The sequence below is a fragment of the Pediculus humanus genome, genomic scaffold, assembly GCF_000006295.1.
Source record: "Pediculus humanus corporis 1103172107372 genomic scaffold, whole genome shotgun sequence".
NCBI classification, from domain to species: Eukaryota; Metazoa; Arthropoda; class Insecta; order Psocodea; family Pediculidae; genus Pediculus; species Pediculus humanus.
In genome coordinates this window covers 310,387-335,587 of record NW_002987000.1, presented here as the reverse complement: position 1 = coordinate 335,587, position 25,201 = coordinate 310,387, and the positions used below count along the sequence as shown (strand labels likewise).

Here is a 25,201-nt window from a genome sequence, read left to right as displayed (position 1 = left end):
AATAATATAAAAAAATGAGAAAATTTAAAATAAGAAAAAAGAAAAAATACACAATACCGGAGATGTTATTATTATTATTATTATTATTATTATTATTATTATTATTATTATTTGACGTAAGAAATCAAAGGAATGGAATAAAGAAGAGGAAAAAGTTTAAATAGCATTGGGACGATATAAAACCCCAAAAGTTATTATTTTGTCTAAATTTTCAAATGTTTGTGTTTAATCAAAAAAAAAGAAAATCAAGTTTTCTTAACTCGAATGTATACACGCACACATATTACATTGGGAATTAAATATTTTATATCTTAATAAAACGTATTCGCAGGTTTTATCATTATTATTATTATTATTTTTGTTAACAGAACGGCGGTGCCAAAGATGGATACGACATGAACGTCGGACCTGCATGGCAAAAAGGATACACCGGAAAAGGTGTAGTCATATCCATATTGGATGATGGCATTCAAACGAATCACCCGGATTTAGCTTTCAATTACGTAAGTTATTTTTTTATTTTTTATTAATTAATTCCGATTTCCTGTTTTGGAAAATTTCCTTTTTATATATATTTCCGGTACGGATTCGATGTACGCTCGAACGGATTCGTTTCCGTTTTTTTTTTTTTTTTTTTTATACTTTAATTATTTTAATTATCACACCCGAACGTTAACATTTCAAAATTTAAAATCATCATTATTATCATTATTATTATTATTATCGAGGTATAGAATTTCGAATCGAATTTTTTTTTTTTGTGAATTTCTCTCCACGAGACGGGAAATGAATATCAGTGTAAATATTTTCAATTCGATATTAAAATAAATTTTTTTTCGAAAAAAAAAAAAAATGATGATGATGATGATGAAGAAAAACCGACGCCATTTTGTTTTTTTTTTAACTTCCGAAATTGATTGGGAAAAAAAAAAAAATTTTTTTTTTTTTTTGTAAAAATACATAAAATTTATTTTTTCCATTAATGGGTAAAAAAAACCAATTTACGTCGTCGTCGTCGTCGTCGTCGGCCATATTGATCTTCAATTTAAAATATTTTCTTTACATTTTTAAACTGATGGTGCGAAAAGGTTTTCGTTGCCTCAAAAAAAAAAATTTTTTAATCTTTTTCCCCTCTCCCTCGCCCCTCTCAAACCGTTTTTTTTTTTTCTAGAAAAATATAAATTGTACGATATTAATGTGTGAACCCGTTGAGTTTTTTTTTCAATCCTACTCGGTTTTAAATATCGTAATCGTGAAAAGTGAGAAGAGAGAGAGAGAAATAGAAAAAATGGGATTCGTTATATTTTTTTCAAAATGGCGGAAATTTTCGTTACACGTAAAAGTCGTACGTGTAGTACATTCACTACTTACACGTACAAATCGTAAAACATTTTTATATATGTAAAAAAAAACTTTTTTTTTTTTTTTTATTGGCGTGAAATATTATTTAATAATAATAATAATTTTTCAAACGTAAATTTTTTTCTTCTTCCTTTTCCCTTTATTTAAATAATAATGATGATGAGATATATATAGAATCCCTTTTGCCAAAATAATATTTAAAAAAAAAAAAGACAAAAAGCTGCGAGTGTGTGTGTGCATCACATTAGTTACATTTAAATTAAACGTGATTAAAAATAAATCCGTTCGTCTCGTTGCCGTCTACGGTGGCGCAGCGTTACGTTAAATTCCCGAATTAATTTTAAAAATTTTTACGTTTATATTTTCGCGCGCTTAATGACTATTTTCCAAAATAAAATGATCGCGTTTTTTTTTTGTAAGGAAAATTAATTAATTAATTAATTACGTAATGTAAAAAATTAATTACGTACGTTTTATTCAGAAGGAAAAGAAAATTATTGAGAGAGAAAGAGGGGGAGAGAGGGAGAGAGGAGGAGACGCTTGAAAAAAAAATAATAAAAAAGTTTTTAATTTTTTCGTCCGTCCGCCATATTTATTTTTTCTTTTTTTTTGCGTGAATTTTTTCAAAGTTTTTTTATTTTATGTTTTTTATTTTATTTTTATTATATATATATATATATATATATATATATATATATATATATATATATATATATATATATATATATATATATATACATATAAGCTTTCAGTCGAGTATTAGTTCCTTTAAAAAAATGTTTACTTTGTTTTCTCATGTGAAAAATAAAAAGATTTTTTTTTTTTTTTTTTATTAAAAGTCGCTTCTTTTTTTTTTGTATAAAAGGAAGAAAATGAAATTGCCGTAACGACGACGACGACGACGACACGCAATGTTTTATTACGATACAAAAAAAAAAAAAAAAAAAACAGGAAATTTGAATTTCGTTTTGGTAAAAACGGAAACTAAAAAGGAAAAAAAAATGGCGGCGGACTTTCTTGTTTTTTTCAATAATTTTAAAACCTCCTAATTCGTCACTCACTCTTATCAAAAATGATTCGATAATTAATTATAATTAAAAAAAAATTCATCTAATAAATTTTCTTACCATTGTCATTTGATAATAATAATAATAATAATAATAATAATAATAAAGAAAACAAAAAGGAATGAAATTGACAAAAAAGAAAAAAAAAGGCTTCGCGAAATTTTTTCTAAAAAAAAAAAGAAATTTATCGGTGATGATGATAATAATAATAATGATAATTTTTCTTATTATTGAAACAAAGTCGGCAATTAAAAAGCTAATCGACTATGAAATTAAAAAGAAAAAGAAAAGAAAAGAAAAGAAAGGAAAGGAAAGGAAAGGAAAATCTTCTACATAATTACTTTCATAATTACTTAATTTTTTTTTTTTTTTTTTTTGTTTTCGCGTGGCATTTAATCAAATTTTCCTTTTTTCCTTTTTTTTTTTTTTTGAAACCTTTTGGCAATCGAATGAATTTTTTTCTTTCCTTTTCTTTTATTATAACTTGGAAGAAAAATAAAAAAATTTTTCGACGATTTTTTTTTTTGGAAAATTTAAAGTAAAAGGAAACAAAACGTTTTTTTTTATGAAGGAAACGGAAGTAAATGTAGCGGATAAGGTTTTTTTTAAAAAAATGTATATTCAAAGGAAAAAAGAAAGAAAAAGGAAAAAAAATCAAGTTTACGTAACGTGAAAAAAATAAATTTATTACTTACGTAGTACTTACCGGAAATACTTTTTCTTTTCTCACTCTTCTTCCGTTTTACTTTTTTTCTTTTCCGAAATGAAAATAAATCGAAAACAACCGGAAGTTAATTCGAAACCCATTAAAAAAATTAAATTTTTTTTTTTTTTTAGTTTTTCTTGTAGTTTTTTTTGTTGTTTATTTAGTACCATCGGTGTAAACTTTTTTTTGTCTTTCATTAAATCATTCAATCAATCAATCAATCATTCATTCGATAAATAAATTACGGATAAACATCCGGAATTATTTTTAACATTGATTTATTTGTATATATATCGCGACTCACGTAAATTTCATAAAAATGTCACGACTTTTGGAAGAAGTAAAAAAAAAAAAAAATTTTTTTTTTTCTCCAGGAATTTTCTCCAGGAATAATCCTTTTTCTTATTCGTTTAAATTTAAATTCCGTTGAAATTTTTTTTTTTTAGTTTATTTTTGACTGGAAAAAATTTTTTTCTTCCTTCCTTCCTTCTGGAATTGCAATAATATAATAAATTGAAATTGCATAGAAATCCTTTCATGCGTGTTGATGTGACTGGAATGACGCAAAAAAATTTTCTTTCTCTCTCTCTCTCTCACTCTCACTCTTTCTCTTTCTCTCTCTAGATTTATTTTTTTTTTGTGTTTTCAAAATAAGTCTCACGGTTTAAAATTTTTTTCTTTTTCAAAACGTAAATTATGGTGCTTTTTTTTATTTCTTATTTCTTTTTTTTTTTTTTTTTTTGATTTCTGGAAAATAATTGGAGAAAAAAAAGAAAATAAATTGGGGGGTAAGGAAAGAGAGGAGGAAGGGGGAGGGGAAGGAGAAAAAGAAAAAAAACAATTTTGGGTGATTTAAAACTTTTTTTTTTTTTTTTTTGAACTCAAACGTAATTATTATTAAAGAACGTAAGAAAGGTTAAAAAAAAAAAGAAGTGGAAAAGGATTATCGTGGTTTTAGATTTAAAATTTTTTTTTTCTTTTCCTCTTTCCCTTTCCTTCTTCTTCTTCCTCCTCCCCCCCCTCTTTCTCCCTCTCTTTTTTTTCTCTCTACCTTATTATTATGATTTTTTCCTTTTTTTTTTGTTTTTTTTTTTTTTTTACTCTTTTCCTTCTTCTGAAATCTGACTAGACATTTTTAATTTTTTTAACAAAAAAAAAATAATAATAATAATGATGATGATGATGATAATTTGAATACATTAATGAATTTAATTTGAAGAACATTGAAATTTCTTTGACAAACTTTTCTTCTCAGAATTCATTATTACCTTTTCTTTTTCCCCCTTTCTCCCTCCCTCTTTCTCTTTTTTTTTACATTATTAACGGAAAAGAGAAAAAAGAATGTAGATGAGATTCCCCTCTTGGGAGGAGGGAATGGAGGTGAAAAAAAAATGGTGAGAAATTCGATAAGAACCCTAAAGAGAGAGAGAAAGAAAAAGAACGATTTTTGATACTTTTTTTTTTCTATTCTACCTCATTATATTTGAGTACATATCAAAATAAAGCCGATGAATAGATTTTGACTGACTGATTGATTGACTGACTGACTGCCCGTCCGCTCGTCCGTCCGTCATTATTACAATTTTTATTTTCGAGTTTCGAAAGGGTAATCGATATATCGATGAATCGATTCAATGAATAAATAAATAAATTATTAAAAAATAAAAAATGAAGCCAAAAAAATCGAATTTGATTATTTGTTATCTGATTCCAGCAGTTTCTGGAACGATTTGAATGATGATAAGTATTTTTTAATTTTTAAAACCGGAAATAGATAAAAAAAATTTTGTCTGACGAAATGATGATAATAATAATTTAACGGTTGGATTTTAATCCGGCTCGGAATTTTTTTTTTTTAATTCGATTATATATTGTTTTTATCGATTTTTCGATTTGTGACGTTTATCAGTGATAAATGATAAGGATTTATTATAACATTTAAACAATTATTAAACACGCGTTAAATTTTAAAAAAAGCAGAAGATTTTTGGTTGTGGCGGGAAAAAAAAAAGTCATTAATCATAATTTCATCGATTTTTGATTTTTTTGTTTTGTTTTCTTCCGGGAAACGTGGCAGAAGAAGAGACGAAGATGAGATCGTGGCTGAAAAATAAAAAGTTAAAAAGAGAGAAAAGGAACACGTTGTAGGGGGTAGGAAAGGGGTGGCGGCGGGGTGGGGAAAGAAAAAGAAAAAAAACTCATTTTTTATTTGTGAAAAAATTCGGAAAATGTTTTAAAAAAAATTCATAGTAAATAATTCATTCATTCCAATTCATTCTCATTCATTCATTCTCATTCATTTTTGGAATTTGTTTTGTTTTTTAATCTCGAAAGAAAAACAAAGTTTAAAAAAAAAGAAAAATTTTGATTCGATTTTTCATATTGTTACATTGAAAAATTTTCACCGAATCTGGTTTAGAATGAGAAAATAATTTTATGGAAATTTTCTTTCTTTCTGGAAAAAGTTCCAGAATTTTTTTTTATTTTTTTTTTTTAACAATATTGGATTCTTATCTACAATCAATTTGTTTCGTTTTTTTTTTTCTTTTCTTTTCCTGGAAAAATGAGAAAATTTTTTTTTTTTGTCGAATTAACTCTCGTTTCGAGTATTTTCTCTCTCTCTTTCTCTCTCTATCGCAGTATCAATATTTTTAAGTTTTTTTTTTTTTTGAGACTTCATTTCGAGAGGTCATTAAGTTAAAGATGTTTTTTTTTTCGAGAGAGAGGAAGGGAGGGAGAGCGAGAGAGAAACGATAGAGAAAATTTTCCAAGAATTTTTTTTTTTCTTTGGAAAAGTTTTATTTTCCTTAGTTTTATCCAGGATTCGAGTGGACGACAGCGTTTTGTTTATTTTGATTGTTTTAATAATAATAAAAAGTTTTTAAAGAAGTTTGTTTAAAATGTAAATAATTTAATTTATTATTTTTTTAAAAACAAAAAGAAGAAAAGTAACTTTTTCTTCTGCTATTTAAAAACGTTTTGAGATAATTTACTGGAAAATAATTTACTGAAATTGAGTGAGAATAAATTAATATGGACGAATTGAAAAAAGAAAATGGCGTCGAAATTTGTTTTGTTTCTTATAAAACTCTTAGCAAAAAAAATTATTTTAAAAGATCCCTGATGATGATGATGATAATGATGATAATGATGATGACGACGTTGATTATGACGTTTTTTTTCCTTTTTTTTTCATTTTTTTCATTTTCAAACCTACAATTGCACCCCTTAGCATAACAAATAAGTTTTAGTTATTTATTTATTTTTTACTCTAGCAGAAGAAAAATTTTAACATCGATAACGATAAAGAAAAATTAAAAAAAAAAAAAAAATGGGGATTAAAAAATTTTTTTACGATGTTTTCTACACATCAGGAAAAAAAAAAGAAAATAATTAAATTTTTAACGGTCGCGAAAACTTTTTTTCTTCTTTTCCCTCCCCCTTCCCAAACCCTTTTTTGTTACTATTATTATTATCATTATTTTTAATATTATTACATCAACCGTACGTAATTAAATTTTGTTTTTTTTCTCTCTTTTTTTTTACATAAGCAAATTAATTATTTCGATAAATTTAACCGTTTTTTATTATTAAAAAAAAAAAGAAGAAAAAATTTTTTATATTAATTTTAATTTTTTGTCGGAGAGAAAATTCGCATTTTTCATCTCTTTCTTTCTCACACTCTCTCCCTCTCTCTTTTATTTTCATTTTAACAGAATATAAAAAACATGAATACGCGATAAAATGCCTTTTCTTTACATCTGCATTTTCATTGATCTGTTTAAATAATATCGTTTGATTCCACTATGACGTCGATGATGACGATGACGATGATGATGATGATGATTTTCTTTTTCTTCTTCCTTCCCCGCATTTTTATAAGAAAAAATAAGGAAACGCTTTAGGGAAAAGTTTTTGTGCTGAAGAAAAAGAAAATAGACTTTATTTAAGTCTGAAACTTTTTTTTTAACAAGAAAAAAAAAAAAAAAATATATATATATATATATATATATATATATATATATAAATACGTTTTGTTTTTTTTGTTTTTGTTTCTTTAACTTAACTTATATTTTATTATGGGATAAAGAAGAAGAAGAAGAAAAAGGAAAAAAAAGAAAATTATAACCTAAAATTCGGTTAGAGTTTTAAAAGTAAAAGAAAAAAAATTTTTTTTTGGGGAAAATCTGGCTTATGTGGTCACGAAAAAAAAAAAACGTTTAAAAAAATGAAAAAATTTATTTTTTATTTCTCTCGTAATTTTTCCTTTTTCTTTCTTTTTTTCCTTTTATTTATTCCTTTTTAGTACTACTTTTAAGTCTTTAAAAAATATAAAATTGAACGAAAACGATCGTAATTGATATTAATTCGTGTTTAAAATTATTTTAATCGTCCCTAAAAAAAAAAAAAATTACGACGTATTTAAAACCGATAACGAACTTTTTTTTTTTTGGATTATAATAATAAAAAAAGAAATTATATCCGGTGATTTTCAAACTCTCTCTCTCTCTCTCTACTTCCCTCTTTTCTCTCTCTCTTTTTTTTACATCGCGTTTTTTCCATAAAATTTAACAAGTTTAAAAAATTTTTTTTTTTTAATAACATATATAAATATGAATTAACGATTGAAAAAGTAGTTAGAAAAATTTTTTTCGTATTAAATTTTATCACGTTGGCTAAACTGTTTTTTGATTTTTTTTTTGTTTTTACATAAAAAATTATTGATTTGAAAAAAATAAATAAATAAAAAATGTGAGTGTCTGAGACTTACTTAATTTTTTAAATTTATTATTTTTAATTAGGGTTAAAAAGGGGCCCGAAAAATTATTTTTATGATTGGGGAGAAAGAAAAATGGGGAAAGAAGAAATATAAATGAATGAATTTTTTAAAAAAATAAAAAGTTTTGTAAAAATTACGAAATGAGGAGTGCGTGATGCAAGTGGTGGACAGGAGTAAAAAGAGGCAGAGAGAGAAAGAGAGAAAGACAAAAAAAGGGGAATAGACAATGAGACAGAAACTAAGAGAAAGGAAGGTAAAGAAAAAGAAAAAAACAGAGAAAGAGAGAGAGAAAAAAAGTAGAATAAACAGAAAAAGAAATACGGGATGAAAAAGAAAGAGGAAAAAGAAAGAGTGAATATTTTACCGAGAGATATAAGGAAAAAAAATTAGAAAGAGAAGAAGAGAATGGAAAAGAAAGAGAGAGAAAAAGAGGAATGAATAACTCACCGAGAGAGAAAGACAAAAAGGGTGATAGCAGACGGATAGAGAAAGAGAAAGAGAGAAAGAGACAGAAAAAAAAGAAGTGAGAAAAAGAGAAAGAGAGAGAAAAACAAAAAAAACAACGAGAGGAAATTAGGATTGAAAAGAAAGAGGGAAAAAAAGAAGTGAATAGTATACCGAGAGAAAAAGGCAAAAAAAAAAAGAGAACAGACGGATAAAGAGAGAGACAGAGAGGGAATGGAAAAAAGAGTGAATAGTAGACAGTTATAGAAAGAGAGAGAGAGAAATAAAAAGATTAAAAAGCAGACGGATAAAGAGAGAAAGAAAGAAAAAAATAAGGAAAAAGAAAAGAAAAAGAAAGAAAGAAAGAGAAAGAGACAAATAGGCGGATTGAAAAAGAAAAAAAGAAAGAAAAAAAAAGTCATAAATTCTTTTTAAAGGAAAACTAAAAAATGAAACAAGGTTTTAAATCCGTTAAAAAAATTTATTTATTTTCTCTTAAAAAAAAAAAAAAAAAAATTTTTTTAAAAAACGAAATACATACGCACACACGCACACACGCACACACTCTCATATATATAACAATAATAATTAATCTTTTCTGCTGGAGAAAAAAAGTTAAAAGCTTCTTTTCCATGAAACCGTAAAAAAAAAAAAAAAATTCTTTTTTTTAATTTTAAATAAAAATAAATTAAAAGTGATTCGAATTAAAATAATAAAAATAATATTGTTAATGATAATAATAATAATAATAAGTTTTCCATCCGGAAAAGTTTCCTTTTTTTTTCGTAGGACATTTTCGTCCTTGCATTCGCTAAGTTAATTTAAAGAAAAAAAAAAATTTTTTTTTTCCTACAAAGTCGTTAAAACTTTTATAACTATTTAATAAGAAAAAAACGGGGGAAAGGAAAGAGTGGGGAAGATGGGGGGAGTAAAGAAAAAGCAGAAGAAACTAAAAAAAAAAAAAATTCGTTCATGTATATTTTATTATGAAAAAGTTTTTCTATTGACACTTTTTTTTTTTTTTTTATAAGAGCCGGTGTAAAAATACAAAAAAAAAGTGTAAATAGAATTTTGTTTTTATATAAATTTTTAAAAAAAGCAAAAGACAATTTTTTGATGTTTTTAATTTTTAATTTTTTCTCTCTCTTTTGCTTCGAATATTATTGGGAAGGGGGGGGGACGAAAAACAAAAAAAAAACAAAAACGAAAAAAAAAAAGATTTTTTTAATTATTTAAATTTTTTCATTTCCCGCCTTTTTTTTTGAAATTAAAAAACTAAAAAAAAGGCGGGAAAAGAAAAAAGTTTTATTTTATTATATGTAAATAATTAAATTTAATTTATTTATCGTTATATTTTATTTTCTATTTAAAATATTCAAATGTTTTTTTTTTTTTTTTGCTTTCGAACAACCGGATATCGTTAAATATTAATAAAATTGTTGTTTAAACTGGAAAAAAATTGTCTGGAAAAACAAAAAAAAGAAAATTATTCACCGGATTCGGTTTTCGATTTATTTTTATTCTTTTTACGAAATTGTCGCAACTTTGTAAACGAAACCTTTTTTTTTATAAATTTATAATTATGCGTGTGTGTGTATACTAAAAGATTTTTTTTTGTCCAAAATTTATTATTATTATTATTACGGAAAAAGGTCATCCGGACTGGACACACTCACACATACACGTTGACCCGGAAAAAGAAATTTTTTTTTTGTTGACTTGTTTACCTTTTTCGTTTGTTTGTTTGTTTGTTTATCTTTTCGTATGCCTTGTTTAAAATATTGAAAATTTTATTTTATTTTTTTTTAATGACTGGAGAAAACTGGAAAAACTTTTTGAATTTTAAATTTTTTTTTTTTTCGCGTTTCCGATTTTGAAATTATTAATTATACGATAGAGAGACAGGGGGGAGGAAAAAAAATCCATTTGAATTCTCGGTACCTGAAATATTTCGCGGATGTTTAAAATGTTTTCTAGAAATTTTTGAACAAAAATTTATCTATATGAGGAAATAATAATGATGATGATGATGATGATAAAAATACTTTGCCAAATGCATGAATTTAATGTTTTTGGGCTCAAATGTGCCGAACAAAGCACGTTTTTTTTATTTTTTCTTTCTCTTTTCTCTCTTCCCCTCTCTCTCTTTTCTCTCCTCCCCTCTCTCCCCTCTTCTCTCTTCTTCCCTCTCTCACTCTTTTTCTATCTCTTTTTTATTTCACTCTTTAAATTTTCCGGTTTTTTTTATATTTTTTTTTTAAATTTCTTCGCTTTCGAAATGAATAATTTTACTTCGATTTTCGTTTTTTACTGGAAAAATCCAGTTTTTTTTCCTACGAAGAAGAGATGTTCCAGAACGTTTTTTTTTTTTTTTTTTTTTTTTGGAAAAATCTAAGAGATTAACGAAACGTGTTTAATTTTTAAAGTAAAAATATTTTTAAAATATTTATTTAAAAAAAATTTTTTTTTTTTTAAATAAAAACTGGAAATGGGAAAAAGGTTTTTTTCCTTTTTTCCTTTTTTTTCGTTAACCCCATAAAAATAAAAATAAAATAAATAAATAAATAAATATCGGATTCGAATTGAGAAAAAGAGAGAGAGAGAGAATGGAAATAATTGTTGAATAGTTTAAATTTTACTCTCTTTTAAATAATAAATATAAATTATGTAAACACAAAGTAGATTCCAGTTTTTAAAATTATTGCTTTAATTAGTTAAGATAATTTTTATCATTCTGGAATAAATATATATATATAATTTTCCGAAAAAAAAAAAATACGTGTTCAGCTTTTTTTTGCATCTCTCTCTCTCTCTTTCTCTCTCGTTCTCTCTCTTACACATTTTAACTTTAATCCCATACAAAAAATGTTTCTCTCTATCTCTATCTCTTTTTTGCTCTGGTCTTTTAGTTTTTTCTCTATGTATTTATGTATTTATTTTTTTACTTCTTTCTCTCTCTCTCTTCCTTGTTTTTCCATCTACTGTTCTCTCTTTTTCTCTCTCTTTCTTCTTTTTTTATCTCCTATTTTCTTTCTTCTGTTTCCATCTCCTGTTCTCTCTACCTCTCGTTCACTTTATGATTTGAATCGTATACAATCTCTCTCTCTCTCTCTCTCTCTTCTTTTTTCATTTTTTAATTTCAGCCGAAGGCTTTTTTTTATTTTTGTCTTTTAAAAAAAAAAAACATGTCAATATCCGTTTTTTTTCGCCTGGCAAACTAAAAAAAAAAAGGGAACAAAAGTGTAGGATAAATTGTTTGTGACAATACTGGTGAGGGTGAGGCAGGAGGGGGTTGGGGGAACACATCGTGTGCTTTTGTGCGTTTGTGAGTGGGTGTGTGCGCGTGTAAAAAAGAAAAAAAAGGTTTCGATGTGAATGGTTCAATTTCCTTCTCGAAGGAATGATTTTATTTTATTTTATTTTAATTTACTTTTATTTACTTGTCATCGATTTGGGTTTTTTACCTTTTTTCTCTCCCTCTTCCCTCCTCTTTCCACGTTTCCCTTTTTTCTCCGCCTCTTTCCACTCTTCCCCCTCCTCTTCTTCTATAAAAAAAAAATCTCGAGAAAATTTTTTTCTTTTTTTTTTTATATTAAATCAATTTCAAACTCATTTTTTTAATTCAATTTTTTTTCCCTGGATTTCTCCCATGTCTTATTTTCTCCCGCGGGATAAATGCTTTTTATTATTATTATTATTATGCACATTTTTTCCCCCCGACTTGCTCGAGGGACGAATGCATGTGGAAGCAGAAAAAAAAAAGAAAAAAAAGAAAATATATGTCGGACGACGGGAAGAAACAAACATTTTTTTTTTTTCATACTAAAATAGTTTGGCTCGTCGTTTCCGGTTTTTATTTCCACTTCCTTTTTTTTCTTTTCTTTCTTTTTTTTTTTTTTTTTTTAAAAGATTTATACGTTTAAATTGCTGGTCTTTGGCAAAAGTTTCTAATAAATTGTTTTGTATAACCGATACATAAAAAATGTTTCAACGTTCGAACATTTTATTTTATTATAAAAGCCTTTTTTTTTCTTTCTCCACCCACTCCCCCTCCTTTCCCTCCTCCTTCAACCCCCACCGCCGCCGCCGCCATTTTTTTTTGTTTCACTCTTACGTCACGGGCCGTCACCCATTTTTTCTTAAAGATTTTCTCTTTCCTCTTTCATCCGAATAAAATAAAAAAAAATGAAGTCGATCGTGGAGTTTTTTTTTTTTTTTTTTTTGTTTAACGACGATAATAATGATGATGATGATTATGATGATTAACGTTTATTTAAACGCCTTATAATTTTTATTTTAAAAAAAAAATCCCGAAGGAAAAATGTGTGGAGTAACAAACAGGAATGTCAATTTTTCCACTTTTCGAATAATTGAAACGAAAAATAAATTTTTTCTCTTAAATATTTATATATAAAATTCTTCTACTCTTCTTCTTTTTTTTTTTTTGAAAACGTTAAAAATAATTTCTTGGATAATTACATCTTTTGAATTATTAACCGGAAAAAGTTTTTTACTTTTTCACGCACACACGCACACGCACGCACAAAAAAATATTTAAGAAGAAAAATAAAAAGTAAAAACCGAGTCAGTCATTTAAAAAAAAAAAAAACCTTTTAACCCTCTCTCTCTCACTCTCTTTTTTCCTCTCTCTCAATCTCTTCTTCCCTCTCTATCTTCACCTCTCCACCCTATTTTTTTTTCACTTCCTGTCGTCGATTATAATAAATAGTTAAAATCGAAAATCGTTTCCGGTTTCAGGGGGGAAAAAAAAAAATTATAAAACGACAATCACGATAAATGAATATTATTATTATTTTATATTTACAGCACAGAGGAGCTAGCACTGATATTAATGATAACGACGATGATCCGATGCCAAGAGATAATGGAGACAATAAACATGGAACTAGATGTGCTGGAGAAGTTGCCGCCGTTGCTTTCAATGATTTTTGCGGTATAGGAGTTGCTTATAATGCGAGCATAGGAGGTAAAATCATCAAAAATTTTCTCACTTTTCTTCCTCCCTTCGTCCCTCTCCCCCCATCCACTCCCCCCGTCCCTTCACCTCATCCAACGCAAACGCCGCCATATTGAAAATAATCATAAATGAACCGGAAATGATAATATTAATTATTTAAATATACAAAATTCTTTAATTCTTGTTTTTTTTTTTTTTTATTGAATGGCATTTTTTAAACTTTAAACCAAGTTTAAACTTTTATTATTATTATTATCATCATCCAGTTGGAATAAGTAATAATTTAAAAGCAGAAGGGAATTGATTAAAGGAATTGAATCATAAATATTTTTTTTTTTTTTTTTTTCGTTCTCAGGTGTAAGAATGTTAGATGGAACCGTTAATGATGCCGTGGAAGCAAAAGCTCTCGGTTTAAATCCGGACATTATTGATATATATAGCGCATCTTGGGGACCCGAAGACGATGGGAAAACTGTCGATGGACCAGGTCCACTTGCGAGAAGAGCTTTTATTTACGGCGTTACAAATGTACGTTAATTTAATTTAATTTGATTTATTCGAAGTTTGGTTGGATTTTTAAAAAAAAATTATTTGTTTTTTTTTTTTATTCCCTTAAGGGACGAAAAGGAAAAGGTTCGATTTTTGTTTGGGCATCCGGAAACGGTGGAAGACATACGGATTCGTGTAATTGCGATGGTTACACAAATAGTATATTTACTCTATCTATAAGTTCGGCAACCCAGGGTGGTTTTAAACCTTGGTATTTAGAAGAATGTTCTTCGACATTAGCAACAACTTATAGTTCGGGAACTCCCGGACATGATAAAAGTGTCGCCACCGTCGATATGGATGGAAAACTTAGACCCGATCATATTTGTACCGTCGAACACACGGGTGAGCCGTATTATTATTATTATTATTATTTCTTCATCGACCGGAAACGAGTGAGAAATCAAAAAAAAATATCATAATTTTTTTTTTTTAATATTTCAGGTACTTCAGCCTCCGCTCCCCTCGCTGCCGGAATCTGTGCCTTGGCTCTCGAAGCAAATCCTCATTTAACGTGGAGAGACATGCAATACCTTGTTTTACTTTCATCTCGTCCCGGTCCACTTGAAAAAGAATCTGGATGGGCGGTTAATGGAGTGAAAAGAAAAGTAAGTCATAAATTTGGATACGGTCTCATGGACGCTGCTGCTATGGTAAATTTAGCGGAACAATGGACAACAGTTCCGCCGCAGCACATTTGTAAATCACAAGAAATAAACGAAGAAAGGTAAGTTACAACGAAAACAATTTTTCGCTTCATTCATTCACGGACGGGTCGAAGGTCAAATAAAATCGTTTAACGAAATCGTATTTTTATTTTTTTTATAGAAAAATAGAACCGATCCATGGAAAAACTCTCCAGCTTCACATGGACGTTAACGGATGTAGCGACACGGTGAACGAAGTTCGGTTTTTGGAACACGTTCAGTGTAAAATTTCTTTAAGATTTTTGCCAAGAGGAAATTTACGTATATTATTAACTTCACCTATGGGTAAATATTTTGACTCTTTATGCTGGAACCAAAAAAAAAAAAGAAAATTTTCCAGGGAAATTAACGTTCCGCTAACTTCATGTATCGGTTTAACAATAAACTGAATTTTCACATGAAAACTTTTTCATTTCATTATGGAATTTTTTCATTTTTTCCAGGGACTACGTCCACGCTTTTATTCGAAAGGCCCAGAGACGTGGCAGCATCAAATTTTGACGATTGGCCATTTTTAAGCGTACACTATTGGGGTGAAAAAGCCGAGGGTAGATGGACTTTACAAATAATCAATACCGGAAACAGACACCTTAATCAACCGGGTAACCAACCTACTCGCTTTCTTCTTATTCTTTCCTGGAGAATTTTTTATAAAAAAAAAAAAAATTTAAATTTTTTTTTGTTTTTTAGGTATATTGAAAAAATGGCAATTGATTTTTTACGGTACCGTTACAAATCCCATCAGACTTCGTTCTCCAGCATCGAAACCTTTTGCGTTTCCACGTCCTCAAGAACAACCCTATTACTTGAGTAGTGGTTTTAATCATTTTCAAAATTATCCGAATATTTATAGCGGACAAGGAAGTGAAATTAAATCCACGGCAGTTTCGCCATTCGGTAAGTATTTCACAATATTCAAATCATCTTCTGGTTATACAACATAAATAATTATTACGATTTACCAGACGAAAAACTCGACGATCTTCAAGATAATTTGATTAATGGAGATGATAAAAGTGGAATAAAAGTACTCCTTCACAATAATTGCGATCCGGAATGCGATTCGCAAGGTTGCTACGGTAAAGGACCCACGCAATGCGTCAGTTGTAAACATTATCAGTTGGACAACACTTGCGTGAGCAGGTGTCCTCCGAGAAGTTTTCCAAGTCAGGGAGGAGCTTGTTGGCCGTGTCACGAATCGTGCGAAACATGCGCAGGACCAGGACAAGATTCTTGTTTGAAATGCGCTCCAGCTCATTTGAGAGTCACGGATTTGGCCGTTTGCATACAACAATGTCCAGATGGTTACTACGAAAATTCCGAACAGAACACTTGCGTTCCCTGTCAACCGAATTGTGCATCTTGCGTCGATCGTCCCGATTATTGTACAAGTTGCGATCATCATTTGGTCATGTTCGATAATAAATGTTATGCAGCTTGTCCGATATATTCGTACGAAACGGAAGATTACAAGTAAGTTGAACGCGTTATTCTTTTTCTGTCAATATAACTGTTCCCCTTTTAACGTTCGCCTCTTCCGGTTCCCCCTTTTTTTTTTTTTTTAGTTGCGCATCTTGTCATTCGTCTTGCGAAACTTGCAACGGATCCAGCGAAACACAATGCATTACTTGCAAACGTGGAAGATATTCGTTTAACGGACAATGTTTAACGACTTGTCCTCTTGGACATTACGCTAATAAAAAAAGAAAAGAGTGTCTTAGTTGTCCGAGAGGTTGCGAAACGTGTAGCAATTCTCTATGTTTAACTTGCGAGAAAGACTGGACGTTAAATAAAAAAGGAAAATGCGTGCCCATTGGTAGCGTCAAATGTGATTCCTGTAAGTCTTTTTCGATTTCAAACCTTTTTTGCTATGATGATAATGATGAATGATTTTCATTAACCTTTTCTCATCCTTTTTTCCTATCAGAACGTTTGAAAGTTTTGTTTTTCCTTTTCGAAGATCTTTGTTTCTTTTCTTACCCAGTTTTTTATCCCGCGATTACGGTAAGTTTTTCTTTTTTTGATTTTTTTTTGCACCTTCACCCAAAACCTTTTTTCTTTTGAAATTTTTCAAAAAAAAAGTTTCGATTATATGGAAATTTTTAAAATTTACAGCCGAATATTTCGATGGGTCACATTGCCGACCGTGCCATTCCACTTGTGAGACATGCGCATCCGGAGGAGAAGAAGGATGTTTGTCTTGCACTTCTTCGCTCCTTTTACAAAACGGCAAATGCCTACAAGGGTGCCTAGACGGTACTTACATGGAACAAGGACAATGCGTACCTTGTTTGCACACATGCAAATCATGCGTATCTAGATTGAATTGTACTTCTTGCGAGACAGGTCTTCAATTACAAAGTGGCGAATGTAGATCCGTGTGCGCCGACGGGTGAGTGTGAAAATTTTCAAACCGGAAATGCAACCTCTCCGTAAAAATTCCGTTTTTAACGTAAATGGTTTTTTTTTTTTTACAGATACTACAGCGATCGAGGAGTTTGTGCTAAGTGTTACCTTTCTTGTAAAACCTGCTCAGGTCCAAGACGTGATCATTGCATAACGTGCCCAGCCGGTTGGCAATTAGCCGCCGGTGAATGTTATCCAGAATGTCCGGAAGGTTTTTTCAAAGCTAAATACGGATGTCAAAAATGTCATCATTTTTGCAGAACCTGCGAAGGTAAAAAAAATTTACGATGGAGAGAAAATAGTTAATAAAAAATTATTAAAAAAATTTTTCAAATGTTTTCTGTTGACAGGTGAAGGACCGCTACAGTGCACATCATGTCCTCCACATTACATGCTCGATGGAGGACTATGTATGGAATGCATAGGATCCCAATATTACGATCCTCCAACACAACTATGCAAACCTTGTCACGAATCCTGCCATATGTGTAGCGGTCCCGGAGCATTTTCCTGTTTAGCTTGTTTGTTTCCCCTACATTTAGATTCTCAAAACAATCAATGCGTTGCTTGTTGTACACAATCCGAACAGCAAAATTGTTGTCATTGCGACAAGGAAACAGGTTTGTCAACCTTTCATAACCAAAATACATAAAACCTATCGCGAAACGTAATTTTTCTGTTTTTTTTTTTTTTTACAGGAAATTGCATAAATTCAAGTCCAGCCGGAAAAAGAAGGATAGCCGCAAGCGCCGAACCCGGTGAATATTCATCACAAACTAAAAGAGCACAAAATTCATTGGCTCTAAATTCCGTTACCGCCGTCGCCGTAGCTTTTTGCGGAACAATAGTTTTACTTTTCGGAATTATATTTACAATTTTACAAGTAAAAAAAAAAAAAAACACCAACACAAATTATTAATTAATAAAAATAACAACGATTAAAAAATGACACGTTTTTTTTTTCAGGTACGTTCGAAATCATTTTGGAATCAACCTGAAGATTCCGGTTACGTAAAAGTACCATCGGATAATAACGGCGGTCACAGCGAACGTACCGGATGCCTAGAAAAAATAACACTTAATGAAGAAATATCGGATACCGATGAAGAGGAGCCATTGTTTGTCAGGACGTAGTTAAAAGTTAAACAATAATTTTTTTTTTTTTCTATTTTTATATATGTATTTTTATTTTTATTTTTTTCTTTTGTGATAATTTCAAACGGAAGCAGAAGATAAAACGATAATAATAATAATAATAGTAATAATAATATGAAAATTTTATAAATTCCGATCGGATTATCGTCGATATATTTATAATAATAATAATTTTTTCCCCCGAAAAATTAACTTTTTATAAACGGAGCGTTTTTGTATAACTTTCGATCAAATCAAAAAAACAAACAACAAACGGACAAACAAACGGACAAACACGCGAATAAAAAAAATTTTTTATTTTTTCTAAGTCGCTGGACGATTTTTTTAAATTTTTTTTTTGTTTTTTTTTTTTTTTTTTTCAATTTGCGTTGTCGGAAAGTTTTTATTTTATTTTATTTTCCTGTCATTATCTTTTTAATTTAAATTTGATGGGATAGGGGGGAGGGAGGGGAAAGGAAAGGAAAGAAAATGGCGGCGGTTGTTTTGTTAATTAAATAGTAAATTAATTATCGGATGGGCAAAAAAAAAATAAACAAAATGAAAATTATTCAAATAATTAAAGACTTTGATTAATAATAATAATAATAATAAATGATAGTCGATATGTTGATAATGATAATGATAATAATTTACAACCGCTCGCCAACGAAAAAACATTGTGAAAAAAAAATTAATAATAATAATAAATGGAGTCTCTTATTTTTAAAATAAATTAAATTGTACATAAAAAAAACGAAAACAAAAAAAAAATTTTTTTTTTTTTCCTCATTAGTGATATACCTTGTACGACATAATAAATGAAAAATAATAATAATAATAATAATAATAAATGTAATAAAAAATTTTTTTAATATTATTATTATTAGTTTTTTTTGTGATTTCTTTTTCATTTCCGATTCTTTTTTCCTTAAAATTTTCATACACGTTTTGTCCTAATCATTTTTTTAATGAGGACTAATGGAGGACAGATGAAAGGATCCCCGGATTAAACGCGGGTCTGTCGGAAATGTTTCCGCACTCGACTTTCAAGTGGCTGGATTACAGGAGCCCCAATCCCCGTCACAACTCCCGGCCCCAATCATCTGTCTTCCTTTCACGTCGCAGGAGTATGACTCGAATTTCAGCCTCAACCCCCCCCTCAAAGCCGGAATCATCAGATCCGCACTTGCGAGGGTGGGAACGGAACCTCCATTGGCACAGCCGTTGGAGAGATCCGCTCCACCTGATTGAGATTCTTTTCTCCCAACGACAATCTGAGAGACATTCCCGAGGTTTCACTTTAGGTCCTGTCTCCCATAATTACACATATACATATACATACTTAATTTAATACAATATTCATCTTAGAGTGAAACCTTTCCGATTGTCTCTTTCGGTCTTTACAATATTTGCAACCTTATAAGAATGATGATGATGATGACGCTCGTAGAAGTAGAACCTACATTTCAGTCTCCCCTCTCCGGTAAGTCAGAACGTTACCGTCCCACACGATTCTTTTGTGGAGAGATCCGCCCCAATCTTCGTTCCGTCTTCATCTCGAAGATGAGAACGGACTTCCCAAGACGTTCGGCAGTCCCTTTCGGTAGTGTCCTCCGGCCCTTCGTTGGGGGGATGGGGATGGAAAGCTCGCCTCCTTCCAGAGAATGCGCCCGGGAGGGAGAATTAAAACTTCGGCACCTGAATAAAGGGTATATTAAAGAAGAATGTGAAGACGCTTGTTGACCGCATTCTCTCCTAAATAATAAGGACTAAGCGGGGGGCAAGACAGATAGAGGACACCGACCGGGACCGCCGATCTCCAAGAAATTTTAAAAAAGACTCACCGACGCGAAGCTTTCGTTCGTCGCCGCACCTCGATAATCGAAGACATCGTCGTCGTCATCTGCATCCTCGTCTTCGTCCTCCTTCTCGTTCCAACGACGACGTTTCCTCTCTTTCGGCCGATGACGAAGGCCCGGAACCGCTCCTTCCGCCGCCTCTTCCTCTTCATCCTCCTCGCCTTCCTCTTCTTCTTCATCAGCGGGATATTTCTTTCTGTCAGACCTAACCCCACTTGTCCGGAGCATACGACGACGAACTCCGGACTTTTCGTGTTCGCGATCCTCTTTCGCCCGCAGGACCGTTTCCGAAAATCGCCTGTTGTATGGCATTCTTTGCCACTTCCGAACGCGTTCATGTTTCTTTCCTCGGGAAAAAAGTAAAAAGATGCGTTATTGTTTAGAAAATTGATTTAATGTGTGAAATCGTTTGACATGTTTTCCCTCCTCCTTCTTCCCTTCCCTTTTCTTTCCTTTCCTTTCCTTTTTCCTCGGGTTTCCTTTGACTGTTGTTGTCTCGTCGAATTTTATTCGTTCATTCATTGTGTTTTTTTTGTTTGTTTCGATTATTTAGAGAAACACTCGACGTATCAACCGGCCGTTTTATTCAAGCATGGCGTGGACTCCGATAGGAGATCTTATGGCAACGGGAAGCAACGACAAAACGGTCAAACTCATGAAATTCAATCCGGAATCGTCGAATTTTGAGGGTCAAGAAATCGAATTGTCCATGCACGCCAGAACGGTGAGAGATTTGTGCTTTCTGGAAGACACGTTGAACAAATCGAGTTTGCTCATAAGCGGCGGAGCGGGGATTGAGATTAGCGGGGATTGGCGGAGGGGAGATTGTAAAATTTACGTCACTGATTGTGCCACGGGAAGTCCGTATCAAGCTCTCGCGGGTCACGGAGGACACGTATTATCATTGTACAACTGGGACGGAGCCATGTTCGTACCTGGAAGTCAAGATAAAACGGTTCGATTTTGGGATTTGAGAGTACGCGGATGCGTTAACACGGTTACCCCGGTCACGGCTCCCGGAAACAGGGTAAAAAAAATTTTTTTAACGTCAAGAACGCATTTCTGGCGTTCGTTGTTTTGATTAATACAAAAATCTACACCCGGAAAATGACTTAATTTTTGTTTTTACTACGATTACAGAGCTCACCTGTTGCTGCCGTTTGCGTCCATCCATCCGTATGACTCCTAGTATCCGGACACGAAGATTCATCGTGCGTTTTGTACGACATTCGCGGGGGGAGAAACGTTCAATGTTTCAAACCTCATTCCAACGACGTGGCAGGTCGGAACCCTCTCCCGAGGCACGAGGGAGAAAAGGATTCGTCCCGGTACTCCGAGTCGGACTCCGGATCTCTTTCTCGATTACGTCGGGGGAGATTCTTCCCGGCCTCGGTGTGTCGGCGTTCTTCGCGGCGGCAGAGTCTGGCAAACTTTCGGTCGTCGCGGAGTCGTCGGGGAGGGAACGGGGATTGACGTTATCTCATTTCAGGTTCATGTCTTCGATCTTTCTCCCGGAGCGAGCAGCGGCAGGAGCGCGTAGGTGATGGAAACGGGTGGGTCCTTCGGTTCCGGAAACTCGCGTCTCCTGCGACGGAGGCGGGAGCGACGTGCCAGGTCGCGAATGTCTCCGCAAAGCTGAGGGTGAGGACGCGCGGCGGCGGCGGGCGCAAACCCGTCATCGTCGGGCGAACACACACACACACTTCTTTTCTTTCTTCTCGAGGGTCGGCGACCCCGGTCGATTCCTCTTCTGTCCCTCTTTCTATTCCCCACACCGATAGGGAGTATGCGATCAAATAACTCTTCACTTTAATCCTTTACCCCTTTTCAGGTGACGTGGTAAGTCTCAATCCCCAGCCCCAATCGCATCCTCAGGAAACAGGCGCGTTTCCCGTCCAATTCCCCACAGCGAGGAACCGGAGGTCACTCCCGAAAGGGACTGCCGAACGTCCCGGGAGGTGCGTTCTCATCTTCTGGGGCGGAGACAGAACGGAGATTAAGGCGGACCTCCTGAAACGGCTAACGTTCTGACCTGCCGGAGAGGGAAGACTGAAATGTATGTTGTACTCCCACGAGCATCTCCCCCCCTTTTCATACAGGTCACGCTATAGCGACATGCCCCGGAGATTTGGTGAATAGGGGTCCCCGTTTAGGCATTCTTTAGATTCCAAACCGATCCCCACACTCCCTCTGCAGCAGGAGGGGTTGTGCGTAACTTGCATTTCTCCTGGGTCAACATAAAAAAAAATAAAAAGGATGATGGTTCTCGGACCGCTCCTCTGGAATATCGCCTACGACTGCATCCTCACCCGGACCGTCCTTCCCGAAGGTTACTCGTTGATGTGCTACGCGGACGACACCCTGCTCCTCGCGACCGGTCGCGGGTGGGCCGAAGTTCGGGATCGCGCCGAAACGGGACTTCGCGCGACGGTGGAGGTCATCCGCGGCATCGGACTGCGGGTGTCTCTGCCGAAAACGGAAGCTTGCGGATTCCACCGTCCGAGGAATCGGCTTCCCAACGGCCTGGCACTGTCGTCGGGGGGTTTCAGGATCGGGGTGGAGAGGACGCTCGGGTATCTGGGGGTCACTTTCAACTCGGGTCTGACTTTCGGGCAACACCTCGCGCTCCTCGGACCGAAGACCCGAGCCGCGAGCGCATCGTTAGGGCGCCTGATACCGAACCTGCGGGGTCCGCGGGCGAGGATCAGGCTATTATACGCGACGGTCGTTCACTCCGTGGGCCTGTACGGAGCACCGATGTGGGCCAAATTGGTGGCGGCGTCGCGGCCGCTTCGCGAGAGGGCAATTCAACTCCAAAGGGCGTCTCTGAACAAGGAGGCGAAAGCGTACAGGGACGTCGCGGCGGAGGTGGCTTGCCTTCTGTCGGGGACTCCCCCGCTCGATCTCCTCGCGGTGGAGAGCCTCGTCCTCTATCGCGAGCGGGGTCGCGGCGGGCCGAGGAGAGCCCGGTTCCGCAGGGAACCTTGCGTTCGCAAAGGCAGGCGCGCTTCGACGACAAACGTAAACGGTACGGCGGCGAAATCGTCGTCGCCCTTGGCCCCCGAGTGGAGGACTGAGTGGGGTGGGGTCACGTAAACTTGACCTATCGTCTCGCTCAGATCCTCACGGGCCACGGGGTGTTCGACTGGTACTTGGTGCGCATCGGCAGAGAGGCGACGACGGAGTGTTGGTTCTTTTTTTTCAAATTTATAATGATAATAATAATAACAATAATAATAATATAGTAATGTATGTATTTATTCTCTCAAATATATTATTTTTTTTAAAAAAATTTGTTTTTTTTTTTTCCATCACGCATGTTTGGTTAAATCATTCATACATTCCCATGAAAGAAAAACATTTTTTTAAAAGAAATTTTTATACAATTTTGGTTATGCAATTTGCAATACGCGAAAACACGACAAATTGCATAACTGAAAAAAGTAAGGCGGACGAAAAAAAATCGGAAAAAATCAGTGAAAAATTGGTCCCGAGTATCAGTAAAACATAATATTCAGGAGGTCTCAGTTTTTCGATAGTTTCGTTTCGCTTCAACGCCTTGCATTTAGAGTATATGCAATTTTCAATACAATTTTTAACCAATGGCGTGCTTTCTAAACATAATGAGAAATTTATCGGGCTCGCCCTTCTTACTCGTGATTGGTCACAAAAAAAAATCACAATTTTTCATGTTTAACTTATGTATTAAAAGGAATAAAATTTATATTATAAAATAACTATACTTTAAAGCAAAATTTTGTACGTGTATATATTTAATAAGACTAAGAATATATATATATTTATATTTATTATAATATATAAATTAATATTAAATTATCATAATATATAAATTTATATATATAAGTTAACATGCAAATAATAAAAGTGAGAATATAATAAAAAAAACAGCGTTAACAGTTATTATTACAATTACATAACGTTAAATAACAAAAACAAAAATAAAAAATAAAAATAAACATTACATACAAAAATGATAGAATTTTTCTTTTCTTTTCTTTTCTTTTTCTTTGAGAGAGCTCACGTGAGGAGAGAGAGAGAGAGAGACAGTAATTTTTTCTTCCGTATGTATAACTTGGGCTAAGATAGGGTCCTCTTGATGGGATTCTATGTAACCTTCCGGAACCGGACGACACGGACGGGTTCGCTACTCCCGGCTGGACCGCCCGTTTCCATCCGCTGCTCGCTCCGGGAGAAAGATCGAAGACATGAACCTGAAAATCAGAAACATTAATCCTCGTTTCCCCCCCTCGACGACTTCGCGACGACCGAAGTTTGCCAGACTCCGATCGCCGCGAAGTACACCGACGCACCGAAGCCGGGACGAATCTTCCCCCGACGTAATCGAGAAAGAGATCCAGAGCCCGACTCGGAGTACCGGGACGAATCCTTTCCTCCCTCGTGCCTTGGGAGAGGGTTCCGATCTGCCACGTCGTTCCCGCCTCCCCCGCAGAGACGAAGTGAGCTTCTGGAGGCGGCGAGAAGTTCCGAGGTTGCCGGGTCGACGAAACATCTCCCGCAGTCCGTCCGCGTTTCGCCCCTGCCGCCGTCCGATTGACTAAGAACCATCATCCTTTTTTTTTTTTTTTTTTTTTTTTTTTTGATGACCAGGAGAAATGCAGTTACGCACTTACCCCTCCTTTGACAGGAGAGAGTGTGGGACTCGGTATGGATTTAAATAAAGCCTAACCGGGAATCCATAAGCGTGGCTTATATGAAGGTGGGGGAGGCGCTCGTGGGAGTATGACCTACATTTCAGTCTCCCCTCTCCGGTAAGCCAAAACGTTACCGTTCCACACGATTCTCTTGTGGGGAGACCCACCCTAATCTTCGTTCCGCCATCACCTCGAAGATGAGAACGCATCTTCCAGGACGTTCGGCAGTCTTTTTCGGGAGTGTCCTCCGGCCCTTCGCTTGGGGGAAAGGGACGGAAAGCTCGCCTGCTTCCAGAGAATGCGGCCGGGGCTGGGGATTTAGACTAAAACTTCGCCACCTAAATTTAAAAGGGTAAATTAAAAGAAGAAAGTGAAGACGTTTGTTGACCGCATTCTCTCCTAACGGGTTATGAGGACTAAATGAGGGGCAAGATAGATAGAGGAGATCGACCGGGACCGCCGACCTCCGAGAAATTTTAAAGAAGGCTCACCGACGACGAAGCTTGCGTTCGTCGCCGCACTTCGCTAATCGAAGA

At 33.6% G+C, this 25,201-nt stretch overlaps 2 protein-coding genes across 2 annotated transcripts; both read left to right on the top strand.

Annotated features, from left to right (window-relative positions):
* Window positions 1-395: 395 nt before the first annotated feature.
* Window positions 396-17,918, top strand: Phum_PHUM018560 (Endoprotease FURIN, putative; the record flags this gene model as incomplete). The annotated part of the gene is made up of 14 exons (XM_002422801.1): window positions 396-503; window positions 13,187-13,346; window positions 13,693-13,865; window positions 13,955-14,231; window positions 14,331-14,613; window positions 14,715-14,878; window positions 15,037-15,195; window positions 15,284-15,523; window positions 15,559-16,066; window positions 16,159-16,430; window positions 16,709-16,985; window positions 17,071-17,270; window positions 17,350-17,619; window positions 17,698-17,918. 14 exons carry the CDS (start codon window positions 396-398, stop codon window positions 17,916-17,918), a joined length of 3,312 nt encoding a protein of 1,103 aa, XP_002422846.1.
* A 2,410-nt stretch (window positions 17,919-20,328) lies between these two features.
* Phum_PHUM018550 (uncharacterized protein) lies at window positions 20,329-23,503 on the top strand (the record flags this gene model as incomplete). The annotated part of the gene is made up of 3 exons (XM_002422800.1): window positions 20,329-20,351; window positions 20,584-20,745; window positions 23,365-23,503. 3 exons carry the CDS (start codon window positions 20,329-20,331, stop codon window positions 23,501-23,503), a joined length of 324 nt encoding a protein of 107 aa, XP_002422845.1.
* Window positions 23,504-25,201: the final 1,698 nt, after the last annotated feature.